Raw genomic sequence first — 17,333 nt, forward strand, 5'->3', positions numbered from 1 at the left:
GAATCTCTTCAATGATCTTCTTATTTCCTCAGATTTATGAAACATTCTAAATCCTTTGTAGCCACAGAATATGAACCCGTCCACCCACTGTTCCCAGAGCATCTCCCACACTGAGAAGTTCAGAATCTTCCACGAAGCTTCTTGCCTCAGGAAGAAGAGCATGGATGGCAGGGATATGCTAAGTGTTGGGCACACATGCCAGAGTATGATAAAGGGACCAAAACCTGAGGCAGAGCATGGTGCTCTGGGTTTTGTCTGTCCTCTGTTAGATGTTTTTAGACATGATACAGAATTTTTTTGTTCATTGTCTGATTTATACTCGTCAGTGAGTATGTAGGAACAGGATTATCACAAATTGTCCAAATCACTACTTTAACCCTCAAAACACAATTCTGACCCACCTACTAGATAGAGTCTACCAACATAGACCATTTATTCTGACATATTACATCCTTTAAGTCTCCTCTTTTCCAGGTCATTTACCCCAGAAGATGTGACAAATGTTATCTGCACGTACAAAACATTTTGCATTTAACAAACACAATTAACATTTATTATCTCACTTGATTCTCATTATGACTTTAGTAGGCAGGCAATATAATAGCTTCATATGAGGTGTCCACAGTAGGCTCTGCTTCTGCTTGTGCCAATAAATACATATGTGACCTTGAGCAACTGAATTTATCTACTTGAACTTGTTCTCACCTGCTCTGTACAGTTTTCAAGGCCACTCTGAAAATCAAGTGAGGTAATGGATATGGAAATACTTTGTAAAGTGCAATGTGGCATGCAAACATAAGGTACCATTATTATTCTGGAATGTTATTATGGGAAACAGGAAGAAAGGTGAGAGTATCAAGGAGAGAATACAGAAGAATGCATAATGGGAAGCAGGATGAAATCACCATTTCTTGATTTTGCAAGGTTTTTGATTCAAAAAGAAGTCAATTCCAAATATATAGCACAGACAAGATATGATGATCTTAGGACAGAGTATATGCTGTAGAAGTCTCTCCTCTCCCCTTCAGATATGTATTTCAGCCCTATGGAAAATGGCATGTGTAGCATAGGGGTAATGGGTTTGGAGGTAGCAAAGCCCACCTGGTCTCTAGGATCCACTGAAGGAAGTCACTGGCATTCTGTTCAAATTCCTGGCACATCTCAAAGTTCTCAACCTGTCTTGCCTCTTCCTTTTGCAGCTCCTGCTCTCGTTCCTAAAAACCCCAAATCATAGACAGTGGAGCTCACATTGAAGGTCTTTCTCTGCTGTAAAAGGAACTAGTTTGTACGCTCAGCTGCTCTCAAATCTAACCTGTCTTGCTCATGCAGGCATGTGTCTGTGTGCTCATATTTCTTCTATCCCAACTCCTCTCTCCTCCAAAATGTGAAGAAAGCCCATGTCACTTCCCATAAGTGCTTATAGAAGTCTCTAAGAACAAGCAGTAACAAGTAAGCTAGTAATAAAGGCAATTTCCCTCTTCTCCATCTTTGTATTTTTTTTCAGGTGAAATTAAATTTAAATGAACATAAAAGTAGCCTTAAAGGGAAAGGTAGTACAAGAGTTGCAATCTAAAAATGGCAATACTATACTGAGATTTTTCTTGTTATTTTTTTTATTTTCCATAGTTTCAATAATGAGCATCATTATAAACTGACAAAAATTAAAAATAAGTCCATAAAAAGGCACTTTTGGAGGTGTGTATAAAATAGGGAGTGCCTTAGATGGGGGGTATATATAGTCTGTGTGTGTGTGTGTGTGTGTGTGTGTGTGTGTGTGTGTGTGTGTGTGTGTGTGTGTGTATGCCTCATAAACTATTCATAACTTATTATTAGAATCACCTCTTGGAGCTTCTGTTAGGTTCCTTGAATCATTGCTCAATAACCAGAAGCATGAGACTGCCCAAAACTACAGGGCATAGGGTACACCTACTGCAAACATTTTTCCTAGTTTTTCTTAAACAGTTCTGACTCATGACTGTTGTCCCAGTATAATTATTAATAGTGTCTGTTTCTTTCTCAAAAGTCCCCAACTTGGATAATAAATTAAGTGTTCACCCTCACTAGCCAAAGGAAATCTCTGCTGTGCCCCAAGTTACCTTGATGATGTCAGGTAGGTGATTCCAGATCCTTTCTAGCACCTCCACTGTTAACCAGGTATAAGGGCTAGAGGGCACATTTAAGGACTTAATCTGCTGGTCTAGCTCCAGCAAATAGTTAAAGTCTGCTTGAGCCCCAGCCATGGAAGCCAGGAAGACCTCGTGGTCCTTCTGCAGCTGCCGAATCTCATTCAGGGAGACACTGTGCACAGGACCTGACAGGTTCTCTTCAGCATTCTCACACCAGTTGTTGAAAGCTGAAGCCTTGTTTGCAAATTCCATAAATAGCTCCTCAGCCTGTGAAGAAGAAAAAAGGCACCTCTGTCTTTCTTGATAAAGCCACTCAGCAGAAGAGAAGACTGAGGATAAAAATAATGACTGTCTTGAAATATTTGAAGGACCAGCACTCTAAAAGGGCAGAACTAATACCAATGAGGATTATGTGACCAGATGGATGGACACATGAATCAGAGCACAAGCCCTTTCCTGGCATATTCTCAGTGTGTGGAATTGGTAAAGTCTTCCATCATTTACAAATGAGAAGTTTAAATGACTTCTAAATTTACATCAGCTCTAAGATTCCAAGTGTGGAGGGTAGTTTTTAATTATGATTTCTTATTCTTAAGTCTTCATTTCCATTCTACCCAGCACATAATAAACATGCAAAAATAGGTGCTGAATGAATGAATATCAAAATGATTGAATAAAAATACCAGGCAAACCTATTGCATTCTTTATCCACTTCTTCCTGTCCACCAAGCTTCTGTAGAGCATGCTCCAGTGATGTCTCTGACAACTAAGTCATTTTTCTACCTTCCTTCTAAACATTGTTAAGATCTCATCTCATGCCTCAGGATTTTCAGACCATAGCTTAAACACATTTACTACTATCTAACCTGAATCCTTAGCACTAATCTATGTTATCTCCATATGCTGAATCACTCTGAATTGTCTATATTACTGAATGAGAGAAATAGCATGGATTGCTCCAAAATGCTGATGATCCAAAATAGTTTTAGACATAAAACATATACTAAATTTTGTCTCAGCATATTGTACTTTTAAAGAGATTTGTCTTGAGAAAATATGAAAATGAGTTTTTATCCCCAAATAATGGAGTTAAGGAGAAGAAAATTGGCCCAAATTGAGAGGGGATTACAAGGTAATTGTACCATTACGTTTCATCCTGTATTCACTTCAGCAGTCTATATGCTGAAATAGACCAATATAGAGAAAATTACCATGGCCTCTACACAGGAAGGACATGGTACCCTATAAAGTACTTCATATTATTTTCATAATATTATGGATTGACAATATTTTACAAATATTTTATAATCATAAAATAAAATTTTAAAAACCCTTGTAGTTTGAAAATTAAGTAAAATAGAATAAGAATGCAAATTAGCTTCCTATGTAGAATTTATGCATATGTGCAAAGTTGCCCAGTTAATTGACTTAACTTTTCACTTAAGATTTATTCCTGTAGGTCCCATGGCCTTCAATAGAGTAGAAATAAACTAAACGTCCAGATGGGCTGATTTTTGCTTGTGTGTGTGTTTTCCTGATTCTTTTTAATGCACTAAAATATTTGTAGATTATCCATACAGGGTTTTTAGTATCTATTTCTAAATTCCACAGTTAATATATAGATACTAGAGGCCTAAGCATGAGTCATCTTTCTTTCCTTTTTTTTCTTTTTTTTTTTTTTTTTTAATTTTTACTTTCTGGAGAGGAAGCTGCTTTTCCAGCAGTTTCTGTCTGTGGGCTGCAGAGGCTTCCAGTAACTGTTCCCAGTGCCTCAGTAGGGCAGCATGGCGCTCCTCAATGGCTTTGGTCTGGCTGTGCTGAGCAGCAACTAGTTGGTCCTTCAGATCAGTGAACTCAGAAAGTCTCTCTTGCTGGAAGCTCTGCAGACTGGCATCCAGCGTATCCTGAGAGAGACCAACAGGGAGGCTGTGAGCAGGAAAATACTGCAGGTTTCAAGGGATTATTCGTACTTGGCTTCCACTACATCGTTGTTATGGACAAGATAAAGGCTACACAAGAGTTAGAATGATGATCAACAAATAGAAAATATAATATATAGATATAAGTGAACATTTGGTGTTGGAATAGTTAAGTTCTGGTGTAGGTATATCTTATAATTAGATTTTAGGTTGGTTGTAAAATTAATATTAAAGGAATATTGGAGCATATGATATGATATTATCTAAAACATTAAGTAGAATATTTAGTAGTGTCACAACGGTGATATCAGGACCCACTAAGTAGCAGCCCTCGTTGAAGGACTGTAGATGAAACTCCTGAAATGCCCTAGTAGCAAGAGCAAACTGAAAATGGTGAGTCCTCAAAACATTGAAACTATGTCATGAATCATTTCAATCTCCAACCAAACAGCAGGGGTTGAATGAGGGAGGGGATGTTAAATTTTAGCTTTAAACCAAAATGCATGAATCAGTTACTTTAAATGTAAATAGACTCACTTTTACCATTAAAATTATCAAAGTAGATAAAGTGATACCCAACTACATGATATTTATAAAAGACACATCTAAAATATACAGAAACAAATATGTAAAACAAAACAAAACAAAACAAAAAAACCCTTAAGGATGAAAATAGATATGCAGCAAAAATGCTAAAAAAAACCCCAAAGTTGGTATATGCTACATTAGCATCTGAAAAAAAAAAAAAAAAACTTTGAATAAAAAAATGTTATTAGAGGGAAAGAGGAACATTTCATAATTAAAAGTATCAATTCAACAAGATGATTTCACAATTCTAAGTGTCAACACAACTTTTATCCTAGCCTCAAAATACATAAAATTAACAAAATACTTAAACAACATCATTAACAACCAAAAGCTGATTGATAATATAAATGCCTACAAATTATACATTCTTTTCAAATGTACATAGAATATTCAGGAAAACAAATCATATTTTGGATATAAACCAAGCTTCTGAAATAATATAGGGTATGTTTTTAAAATAAAATTGAACTAAACTAGATATAAATATCAAAAAGAACAATTAGAAAGTTTCCAATTGTTTGGAAATTAAACAATACAGTACTAAATAACCAATAGGCCAAAAAAGAAATTTTAATTTAATGACAGAAAAAATTTAACAGAATGATAACAAAAATGGCAAAAAAAATTTGCAGGATGCAGCTGAAGCATTGCTTAGAGGGAAATCAAATATTTAAATCAATATATTATAAAAGGGAATGGCTAACATTTTGATAATATAATTATCTATCTCAAGATTTTTTTTAAAAAAATATAAAGTTAATTCCAAAGAAAGTAAAAGATGATAAAGATATAAAAATATATTAATGAAAAGAATACACAGATAATCAGAGAAAAGTCAAAAAGCCAAAAGATGGTTTGCTAAAAAAAAAATGAAGACGACTAAGCAGAAAGATTAATGAAAGAGAGTGAGAAACTAGCAAATTATCAACATCAGGAAGGAAAGTTGGAAAGGAAATAACCCTGTAGAACTGAGCTTCTGTGTGATGTGGGTCTGGGCTTCCGGGCGTGCATCAGCACCGCAGCCTGCTCTTACCTGCTTTGCCAGGAGAGTAAGGAAGGCAGCGAAGTCTGCACCACTGCCATTGGTCTTTAGGCTTTTTTCCCTCTCAGCTAAAAAACAAAGATAACAAATAAGCAGAGAAAGATAGTTGTTCTTTTGTACGAGCCCTGGTGAGGAGAAAAAGAATTTTTGCAACAGACAACAAGAAAGCCTCCTGACTCTCAAAGTAGGTGATTCATTAGAATTTGGGAACAGTGGAGAACAATGGATTGTTTTTCTAGACTTATGCAGGATAAAACTGGCTGAAACAGAGCCAGGACCAAGAAAACTCTTGAGTGTTTCAAAGAAAAAAAAAAATTAGATTAGACATAAATTGTGAGTAAATCAAACACACATTTTAGTTTATTTCCTAGAAGGTTTTGCCATGGCCCCTACCTCTCTGAATATCACACATGAAATCACCGATTCCCAGATAGTGTGAACTCTGAGATTATGGATCTTAGTTACTCTATCGGCATGTTTCTGTGTGTGTGTGTGTGTGCGTGTGTGTGTGTGTGTGTGTGTATGAACGTGAGTGCAATTGTGTCCAGAAAGGATAGAAGTGGTTAGTGAATGAAGCACCTCTTTTCCCATGGTAAGAGAAAAAGCCCCAGAGCCATTCCACAAATACGATTTATTAGGATTTCTCAAACCCAAGGGACCCTGGCCCTGGCACATCATACCTATCCAGGCCTCTATCACATCAGCCTTCCAGTTAAACTCCTGAAAGGCATAATCATCTTCCAGCTGTAACTTCCAAACAGCTATTGCCTTGGCCAGAGAAGGAGTCTTTTCATTTAGAGCCTCTATCTTGGCAGAAATTTTCTCCTTGTTCTGACTTTCCTCCTGCAACACCAAAGTTGAAGTGAAAAGGAGAAAGACAGATATACTGATGAGCGTCCAGCACTAGAAATGTGAATTCTTTAGTACCATTTAAAAGCTTTCATGTCTCTCATTCCAAATACATAACTACTCTCCTCTAAGTATAGTGTAATTATTCTACTATTCATCCATGTCCTAGAAGGTTATTTTTACTTCAGCATTTTGATAATCTTCTCATGTTTATCCACATAAATATAACCTTCTTAGTTGATGTAAGCTTACAGAAGGTGTGGAGTCATTTCTGCATAAGGGCCTTCATATCGCGCTTGGATCAACCTGGCTTTGTAAAAACAACATTTAAAAAAAAGAATGATTCTCAAATAGCAAAGAAGTTTTAGAGTAGTTCCTCTCTCTAGAGCCTTAGAAAGAAATTTCTTTAGATTCTCATGGTACTCTATGGCCAAAGCCAGGGGTAAAATTTTTATAAACATCATATTCTGCATAGGACAGCAAGAGTATCAGCGAAGGATTTAAGGAAAGCTGAATGTGTAAGTATAAGAACTTCAAAAAGGAATTTCCAGAAAAAGGCAATTGAGCAGATAATTATTTGATGAGAACAACAACAAAATGCATCTTTAGAAGTGATTGTTAAGGTTCTATATACAATTTTAGCACTGCTTATGATTCTATATGTGAGCCAATACCTTTACAAAAGTGAAAGTTTGACCTGGAGTCCCTGGACTAGCTCACCTTACTCAGGATGTCTTCTCCTTGTGCACACACATTTTGCACTCGTGTCTCATGGACTGTGAAGTCATTGTCCAAGGCTTCATGCTTCTTTAGCAAACTCTGCATAAGTGAATTAGTGAAAATCAGAATATCCAAAGCTGGGAAATCTATTACCATCCCCATTTAGCCTCCCTGTGCTGTTATTCGCCAGGATTGATTCAGTTAAATTGGCAGCCTAGGAGAGTGTCCATTTCCTCTAGAACAACTCTACTAAGTCCCTCTCCCAAAAATCTTCATTTGTCAAAGTGGACAATCTTACTGGAAGAAAGAGGTAAAGGAACACAAGTGACACTGTTTCTAAACTGCCATATGACATTAAGCTTTTTTCAATTTTGGAATGAGAGTGTTGATCAAGGTGATATATAAGATTCTTCCTCAATGAGATTTTATATAATTCTATGAAACAGTGCATCTAGCAGAAAAATTTAACTATCAAGACACCCTAAAGGAGTCACAGAGTTGTCATTGAATATCTCTGTGAATCTGTTTCTGACTACCTCTGGAAACTTGATATCTGTGTAGGTAGAAGAATGAAAAGTGGGGATAAAGCATGAAGAGCAGCACTTCTCCACCTTCTGTTGTATTTTCCTAAGATATACCTATATCAGCCCTCACCACTATTGCTACCATCACCACTACTCACCACCAACAGTGCTACCACTACTGCCTTTTTGTACACTAAAAACTGTATAATATTGACGTAAGAAATTAAAAAAGACACAAATAAGTCAAAAGGCATCCTGTATTCATGGATTGGAAGACTTAATATTGTTAAAAGGTTTATACTACCCAAAGCAAGCTATACATTCAATGCAATCCCTATGAAAATCCCAATGGCATTTTTACAGAAATATAAAAAACAATTTTAAAATTCATATAACACCAAAAAAGACCATGAATATCCAAAGCAATCTTGATAAAGAAGAACGAAGCTAGAGGGATTATACTTCCTGATTTCAAAATATATTATAAAGCTACAGTCATCAAAATTGTTTGGTACTGGCATAAAGACAGACAGACCAATAGAACAGAATAGAGAGCCCAGAAATAAATCCACACATATATGGTTAAATGATCTTGGACAAGGGTGCTAAGAATGTTCAATGGACAAAGAGCAGTATCTTTAACAAATGGTTTTGGGAAAACTGGACTTCCACATGCCATGAATGAAAATGTGCCCTTATCTTACACCATATTAAAAAATTAACCCAAAATGGATTAAAGACTTATATATGACCCGAAATTATAAAACTACTGAAAGAAATCAGGGAGAAAGCTTCATGACATTCGTCTTGACAGTGATCACATGAATGTGACACCAAAAGCACAGGCAACAAAACCAAAAATAAATAAGTGTGACTGCATCAAACTAAAAAGCCTCTGCACAGCAAAGGAAATGATTAACAGAGTAAAAAGGCAACCTGTGGAATGAGAATTAATACCTAGAAACCATTTAGCTGATAAGAAGTTAGTTTAAAAAATATATAAGAAACTACTAAAACCCAATACTAAAATAAAATAAAGAATAAATTTTTAAAATCCTTAATATCTCAATTAAAAAATGGGCTAAGGACGTGAACAGAAATTTTTCCAGGGAAGATATATGAAAGGCCCACAGGTGAAAAAAATCTCAACTTCACTAATCATTAAGCAAATTAAAATTAAATTACAATAAGATATCACCTCACACCTGTCAGGATGGTTATTGAGAAAAAAACTTCGAATAATTTTCTCCAGCCTCATCCACATTGCTGCAAATTGTGGAATTTTATTCTTTTTTTTTTTTACGGCTGAGTAGTATTCCATTGTGTATATACACCAAAATTTTCTTATCCAGTCATCTATCAATGAACATTTAGGTTGGTTCCATCACTTGGTTTTGTAAATAGAGCTGCAATAAATATGGGAGAGTGGACATCCCTTCAACCTGCTGTTTTCCAATCCTCTGGATATATTCCCAGGAGTGGGATTGCTGGATCATATGGAAGTTTTATCTGTGGCTGTTTAAGGAACCCCCATACTGTTCTCCATCATGGCAATACTTATTTATAGTCCCACCAACAGTGCAGGAGGGTTTCTCTCTATATATATCCTCACCAGCATTTGTTATTCTCTGTCTTTCTTATAATAACCAGTCTAATTAGGGTGAGGTGATATCTCAAAGTGGTTTTGATTTGCATTTCTCTGATGATTAGTGATGCTGAGTATTTTTTCATATTCCTGTTCGCCATTTGTATGTCTTCCTTTGAGAAATGTCTATTCAGCTCCTTTGCCCATTTTTTAATTGGATTGGTTGTTCTTTTGCTGTAAAGTTGTGTGAGCTTTTTTTATATTCTGGATATTTTGCAAATATTTTTCTCCTATTCTGTAGGATTGTCTTTTTACTCTATTAAATGAAACAACCCAGGTACAGAAAGAGAAATACTGCATGTTCTCACTCATAACTGGGAGCTGAATCCATAAATAAATAAATGAACAATAAAGAGACAGAGAGAAGTAAAGAACAAAACAACAAACACAGTAATACATTGAACTTCTAGAAAACTAGAGGTGGAAAGGGGGAGGGGAGAGGGAAGGGGGCTAATGAGGAATTGGTCAATGGATCCAAAGAATGATTACGTATTGTAATGATGAATAAGCTAATTATACTGATCTAACCACCACACGTTGTACACAATTTTTGAAAGTCAACATTGTGCCCCACATCTATACAAAATAAAATAAATAAAGAAAGAAAAGAAAAGAAAAAAAAGAAGACAGACAACAAGTATTAGCGAGGATGCGGAGAAATTGGAACACTTGCACACTGTTGGTAGGAATGCAAAATAGTACAGCTGCTGTGGAAAACAGTATTGACATTCTTCAAGAAACTATATAATCCAAAAATTCTACTTTTGGGTATTTATCCATAAGGTATTAGCATTCCTATGTTCATTGCAGCACTATTCACAAGAGCCAAGATGTGGAGGCAACCTAAATGTCCATTGACAGATGAACGGAGGAAGAAAATGTGGTGGTATACGCATGCAATGGAATATTATTCAGTCTTAAAAAAGAAGGAAGTTCTGCAATATGTGAAAAAAACAGATAAAATTTGAGGACATTATGCTAAGTGAAATAAGCCAGTTATAGAAAGAAAAATACTGTATGATTCCATGTATATGAGATAGTCAAATTTATGTAATAAAAGAATGAAATGATAGTTATCAAGGGATAAGGAGAGGGAAAATGGGGTGTTACCATTCATCGGGCACAAATTTTAGTCAAACAATATGAGTAAGCTCTAGAATTCTGCTGTACAACATTGTACTATAGCCAACAATGATGTGTTGTGCACTTAAAAATTTATTAAGAAGATAGATTTCACATTAAACATTCTTACCACAATAAAATAAAACATGCAAATAAACAAACACACCATCCAACTAGAAAATGGGCAAAAGACACGAAGAGACATTTTACTGAAGAAAATATACAGATGTCAAACACACATGTAAAAAAATGTAAAACATCATTAGCCATTAAGGAAATGCATATTAAAACAAAATGAGATGTCAACACACCTATCAGAATGGCTAAAAAAATAATGAAAACTCAAAATGCTAGCAAGCATATGGAGAAACTTCACTCATACATTGCTGGTGAGAGTGTAAAATGGTATAGTCACTCTGGAAGACAGTTTGGCTTTTTTTTTTCTTCTTTTTTTTTTGCTACAAAAAACAAAAAGCAGACAGTAACCATATGGTTCAGTGATTGAACCCCTGAGCATTTATGCCGGAGAAATAGACTTATGTTTGCATGGAAATCTGTATATAAATAATTACAGTAGCTTTTCTTAATGATAACTCTAAAGTGGAAACAACCCAGATGTCCTTCAACAGGTAAATGGTTCAATTTTGGTATGCTCACACCACTATACTGCTCGGCAACAAAAAAAAATGAACTATCATTACACATGAATTAATCGTGAGTATTGCACTGAGTGAAAAAGCCAGTCTTCAAAAGTTACATACTGTATAATTTTATTTATACAACATTCTTGAAATAACAAAGTTATAGGAATGCAGAGCAGGTTAGTGTTCGCCAAGGGTTTAAGACAGGATGGGGACAGGAGGGAAGTGGGTGAGTGTGACTATAGAAGAGTGATCGGGATCCTTGAAGATTTGATGGAAATGTTCTGAATTTTGACTGAATCTTGACAATGTCAATATCCTGATTATGATAGTGCACTATAGTTTTTCTTGATGTTACCATTAGAGGAAACTTGGTAAAAGTTATATAGGATCACTCCGTATTATTTTGCAACTGCATCTGAATCTACTCAAACTAAAAATTTTAATTTTAAAAAGGGAAACTTTTAGGAGTATTTGCTATGAAGCTTTAAAATGCTTCAACACATGCAGTGGTGTTCATGTACATGTTCTAAAAGACTTTTATAGATAAGAATTGATCATTTGAACTATGTGCTGTATAGGTTTAACCTTCTCTATGTCATCATATCAAAGTGAATTAATCTCCACAGAAAGTTCCTGGTAAATTCCTGATTTTTAGCCTACTTGGCACAGTTCTCAAGTTCCTAACAACATTATTCTTTTGTAATCACTCTCTGAAAAGCTGTCAAAACCCACATTAACTCAAGATCATACTGAGAACTTATTTGTTTCTTTATTGGGAAACCCAATTTTACATTTAAAAGGGTGTCTCTAAACTGTGGAACGATTCTGTCTGGTAGGCCCTTCTCCTAAAGTTATATTTTCAGAAACTGCAACCAATGCCTAGACATAAGAGAAATTATTCCAAATCAGTGTGCCATCAGGATTTGAAGGGATCTTTAAGAAATCTGTAGACTACAAGAGCTATAACCTATAAGGAAAGGCCTTTGATCATGATGTCTTTGACTCACAGACAGGTCACAGATTATGGGATTGAGGTTTAAGTCCTGCCTTCACACCTGATGGGGCTCATGACCTTAGACAAGTCACCTTGTCAGAACTTGACTTATTTTTTATATTTAATATTGGCAGAATGACCCATATTTCCCTCATCTCCTTTTCTCCCACCAGAAGGAAGATTCTAATTTTACAGGTGAAAACACTGACTACTTGAGAAAAGATCCAAATTAAAGAGAAGAAAATTGATCCATTCTACCTGTTCCTCACCTGAGTTGCAGCCAGTGTGTCTCCAGAATCCCCTCGGGCAACTAGAGCTTCTTTGTCACTGATCCAAGCTTCCTCTTCCTCAGCATTCTCCATGAATTGCAAGTATTCTAGGGATTCTTCCAGCCGAATCCCTCTATAACAGGGTGATAAACCCGGTAAGGATAAGAAGCAACTGGTAAGCAATGGGAGTACAGCAGGGTAGCACAATCTCATCAGAGCAGACCAGCATGTTCTCACAAGGCAGCCCAGTTGACCTGGGCCAGAGCACAGGCTGGTACGTGCCTGCTGCGCATGCTGCAGATCTCCTGTGAGTGGAAGAGACTCCTGCCCTAGACATTCATTTGTGGCGTCATCTACCCTCTAGGAAACTGTCTTGGAGGAAGGAAACCCTGTCCAAACAAAAGAGGATGCTAAGAATTCAGAGCTGGAGACCATCAGCAGCTAAGAAACGACCCTTTCTATTCTGAACACTGCCTTCCTTCTTACATGATGAATGCATCACAAAATGCCAGAAGCTCCCATTTATTCCCCAGGAACAAATGTCTTCCTACTGCCAACAGGCATGAAACATAGACAAAAATTGTCATACTTATCCATACGACTGTGTGGTTCAAATTGGCTGTAAGGAAAAAAAAAAATACTTCACTCTTTCATTACTAAGGGCTTCACATAATATTAGCCAGAGAGATAAAGTAAAACAGATGTGTGTTTAATAACCTATTATGGAGGATAACACATGTAGAAGAACAATGATAAAAGACATGCATGTAAGTGCAGTAGGAGGGGTTTATTCAGAAGAGAGGCAGTGACCACTTCTGCCTGGGTAGCTAGGGAAAAGCTTCACGGAAGACGGCATTTGTTCAGGGACTTGGAAGAGAGATGGGTAATTGGGCAGAGCAGCCACTGCTAAGCAGAAATTAAGTATCTTCCCAACACCAGCCTAATACACAAAATTCAAGAAAAGAATTGGGCTTTCCATCCCACACTCACCGAGCCTTGGCCAACTCTCTGAGCTTCTCCCAGTGCTGAACAAACTGATCCAGCCGCTCCTGGATCTGCTCCTGCCCCACAGCAGCCTTGTCTCCCAGCATTTCTGCCATATTCAGCACATTCTAAAGAGCACACACCCTTCACGTCACATTACCCCACAATCTCTCCCCATTTAGCTATAGTCCCCTGGCAGAGCATCTAACCCTCCTACCCTCCACGGGACTTGGGGTGGTCCTGAAAATCCTAGAAGTATGAAGAAAGCTGCAGCGAGACCTATTATGCTAAACTTTCCCAAATATTTTGGCAAATATCTCAGCACTTTCACTAGGCTACTCTCCACGATCTGCTTTATTGATTATTCATGGTCACAGAGTAACCCTACCACCAAGCTAGATAGAGTCGCCTTCTTCCATATGGCTCAGGAACAGCTTTCCCAGATGTCCCAACCTGTATCCCTATTGTCAATAACTGCCCAGAAGTATTAGGAGTGCTCCTTTCAGAGAAAAGCATGGGTTCCTCTCCAGGCTTCTATTTATAAAAGACAAAATGTGGAGAGAAAAGCACACTTGCGAACTCTGTGACTAACTCTGTGATCTTGGCATTGTACTTTCATATTTTGCAGCACCATCGTATTTATCTGTAATATGAGGCACTGTTATTAGATTACTTTTATCTTTTCAGGTCTGATATTCCATTCCTACCTGGATAGCGGGTTCATGTGCCACCAGCTCCCCCTCCAGGCGTTTGTGCTTCTTCACTAAGTTCTGAAGACTCTGCAGATCCCTGCCATAGTCTTGGGAGCTCACTTGTACCAACTTTTCCCTGGGACCAAGGAAGAAAATGGAAAATGTGCAGTTTAGACATTTAAGGTCACCTATAGCAATGATTTTCTAAGAGCATGTGTATGACTGGGGTGGGAGAGGTGGTGAATTCTGGAATACTCTGTGCCAATAACCAAAAAAATAATGAATGACAGAGGCTTTTAGCAAAACTTCTGGCTCACGCTGACACAAATTAAAGCAATGTACTGATCTCTGCTACAGCCGTAACAGGCGTATCATTTGCCTCTTTGCCTTTCTAACTTGGTGTCTTCTCTTCTGTGCTCAAGTATACACACTGTTACTCTTTTTTAAAAAATGGAAAAAATTATATATGCCCTTCATGGATTTTACTATTTTTGTCTATTAACATCAACAATAAATTTAGCTAGAATGGGTATAAAGAGCTGATATTATAGGAATTATGGCAGCTGGATGGTTTGAAGTGTCAATGTTTGAACGTCACCATGAAGCACAGTCAAAGACCACATAGACAAGCTTATGCCACCTTATGGCTTCTAAAAAGGTTTTTAAAATATTCTGTTTGTTGTCCTATGATCTATGCTTTCCTCTAATTCATTTATTAGTCATAAACATCAGCAGATTTGTAGAAAAGAAACATAATAAGTCAGGTTAAATGGGAAGTAGCCAAGTTATTTGATTTTCTAATATTTTACCAATTATATTTTTATGAACAAAATAAAATAAGTGCTGAAGCTATGGCAGATGCCATATAAAATTCTCTGTCTGTTGTCCAGTTGGGTGTCATATAAGGTACACTGGATATGGAAAGGACAATGACAATGATCTGATCATCTAGGTAAGCTGTAAATGCCCAGCTGTTTCCGTGAGCATTGTACACGCTATGAATTTTCTAGAACAAAAATATATGACTTCTTAATTCTGGTCCCAACATGTGCATAAACTGCTCCCTACTCCCTACATACTTGCCTCTCTCTGCCTGCTTCCCGTGAGGAAATTTGGTAAAAATAAAACCAATGTTAAGTTTAGGCTTAGGCAAACGTGATTAAGAAGTTTCCAAATTCAGGAAACAATTTCATATTTCATTTCAGCATAAATTGGAACATGTTTGGTGGATCAACTTCTCTCTTGGGTTATTGACCCATTGTGAGTTTATCCACCATACAGTACATACTCTATCCAGGATTCCTCATCATCTAGGTCCTGGAAGAACTGGAACAAGGCATATGCCTCTTTCAGTTTCTCATGGTGTGCCGCTGCCAAGTTCTGGACACTCAGGAAGCGTTCGTTGATACTGTCCCTTTTCTCCACAATCTGGTCAACATTGAAAGTCCCACTGGAGAGCAGATCCTCAGCAAGCATATTCAGGTCCTTGAGTGCATCCTAGAAAGCCCCATTGTGCCCAGTGAACAGCAGAGTACAGGTATTACACAGGCCCCAGACTTTAACCACTAATGGTTATGGGTCAAAGACTGGGTCAACCATTCTGCTTTTGAAGATAGCAAATTTGATGTTATACACTATTACGTGTTATGTACATATTAGTATATGTTTAGATTGGATAAGGACCAGATCAGAGAGCAATATAGATAGCATGCTACTTTACTAGAACTGTACATTTAGTTTTATGTGAACTGTTCTTCCTTCTGCTGTTTTCACCTGTATTTGTCTTCTCTCACCAAATAGAAAATAAGACTTTCGTGAGCAATACTTTTCCCAATACAGGACTATCCTCCCTCAGTGTACTGAGTTTGACAGTCACAGCTTGATTGATTGATTGAAATATTCAACAAAAACTACTCTATTGGCAACATTCTTAGGCTGGCCCCAGAACACACCCAGACTCTTCTGTGTCTATTCCCATTCTAACCCAGCTCCCTAGCGATGTCACGGAGAATATTGCGAAGTCCTGAGACTTGAAACTAGAAAGCCTTTGACTTTTCCTTTTTGTGTGTATCTATATTACCAAATAAAACTGAGAATATAAAATTCTCCAGTATGAAATTAATACCTCCCAGCATTTTTTTCACTGCTCCCACGACAAATTTTTGATTGATATTAGGATGCAACTGAAGTCCACCACATGATTTCCAGAGTATGTGCTGTTCAACTTCATTTCACGTGCTTTCATCTTATTTATTTATTTTTTCTCTAATTCTATAAAGTAAACTTCTACTTTCTTTCAAAGACAAGATCAAATATACAGCTTTGGAAGTTAATGAGTATATGTATGCATTAGTAAAAAAGATGAACAAGATGGCTTTTAGGGTCTTCTTCCTGGAGTTTTACAATCTATAGTTTAGTAATAATTGATTAACAGAAACTGCTCCAATGGCTCTGCAGCCTGTGGATCTGACCTCGTTAAAATGACTGCTGGTTGAGAATACTAAAGTCAGTATTTCAAGGCTATCTTCTCAAATGGTCTCCTAAGTCAGGAGGGAGAAAAGTCAGAAACACTCCCATTCTGACCAGAGGAGTTGGATTCTAGCACTGCTTACCTCTCGAGCCAACATCTCTTTTTCCAATAGCTGATGCTTCTTAAGCAGGTTTCCTGCTGAAGCCAAGTCCCTGGCCTGATCTTTCATTGCCAGCAGAGTCTCTGCCTGGAAATGAAAAAAATAAACAATGAAGTTACCAGATTTTAAAAAAATGTCTTTAAGGAGAACAAGATTAGCAGCTACATCCCAAAACTTTTCCCAAGAAGGTCAAGGGAATTGCTTATGTATAAATTCATTTATTTGACAAATATTTATTATACCCCCATGCCTCCATCATTTCCAGGTGCAATTACCTCTGAAAGCCAGAACTCAAAGTCCCGAACACCTGTGTTGAACCTCTGTTGGCGACTAGCCTCATTGAGCTTCTGTCCTTTGTCAATCGTTCTCTCAAGCAGGTAGTCCCAATATTTCTCCAGCTCTTCCAATTGCTCCTAACCCAAATAAAGTGAGGTGCCATTATGGTTTTTAGGATTTTGAGCCCTGTGATAACTTGAGAAAATAATGTAGGGGAGTTCTGGAGGTAAGAACAGTTCAAAATATGCTGATACTTGAATATCACATATTTCAAACCAGTTAAGCTCAACCTGGGAAAAGAACAGGAGG

At 37.1% G+C, this 17,333-nt stretch overlaps 1 protein-coding gene across 3 annotated transcripts in view; it reads right to left on the reverse strand.

The window, feature by feature from the left end:
* SPTA1 (spectrin alpha, erythrocytic 1) overlaps positions 1-17,333 on the reverse strand; it is a 61,991-nt gene that overhangs the window by 4,972 nt on the left and 39,686 nt on the right. For 2 of the 3 annotated variants that reach the window (XM_063103903.1, XM_063103902.1), the window contains exons 34-45: positions 17,024-17,161; positions 16,731-16,835; positions 15,407-15,615; positions 14,134-14,254; positions 13,433-13,554; positions 12,443-12,575; positions 7,245-7,343; positions 6,356-6,518; positions 5,667-5,743; positions 3,821-4,030; positions 2,097-2,393; positions 1,102-1,214 (exon numbers count right to left, since the gene is read on the reverse strand). In XM_063103903.1, coding sequence (XP_062959973.1) covers positions 1,102-1,214; positions 2,097-2,393; positions 3,821-4,030; positions 5,667-5,743; positions 6,356-6,518; positions 7,245-7,343; positions 12,443-12,575; positions 13,433-13,554; positions 14,134-14,254; positions 15,407-15,615; positions 16,731-16,835; positions 17,024-17,161 — 1,787 coding nt within the window. Of the gene's footprint in view, positions 1-1,101; positions 1,215-2,096; positions 2,394-3,820; positions 4,031-5,666; positions 5,744-6,355; positions 6,529-7,244; positions 7,344-12,442; positions 12,576-13,432; positions 13,555-14,133; positions 14,255-15,406; positions 15,616-16,730; positions 16,836-17,023; positions 17,162-17,333 lie in introns of all 3 variants that reach the window. The other variant, XM_063103900.1, reaches the window with a different exon arrangement.

Source organism: Cynocephalus volans, chromosome 8, assembly GCF_027409185.1.
Source record: "Cynocephalus volans isolate mCynVol1 chromosome 8, mCynVol1.pri, whole genome shotgun sequence".
Classification (NCBI taxonomy): Eukaryota; Metazoa; Chordata; class Mammalia; order Dermoptera; family Cynocephalidae; genus Cynocephalus; species Cynocephalus volans.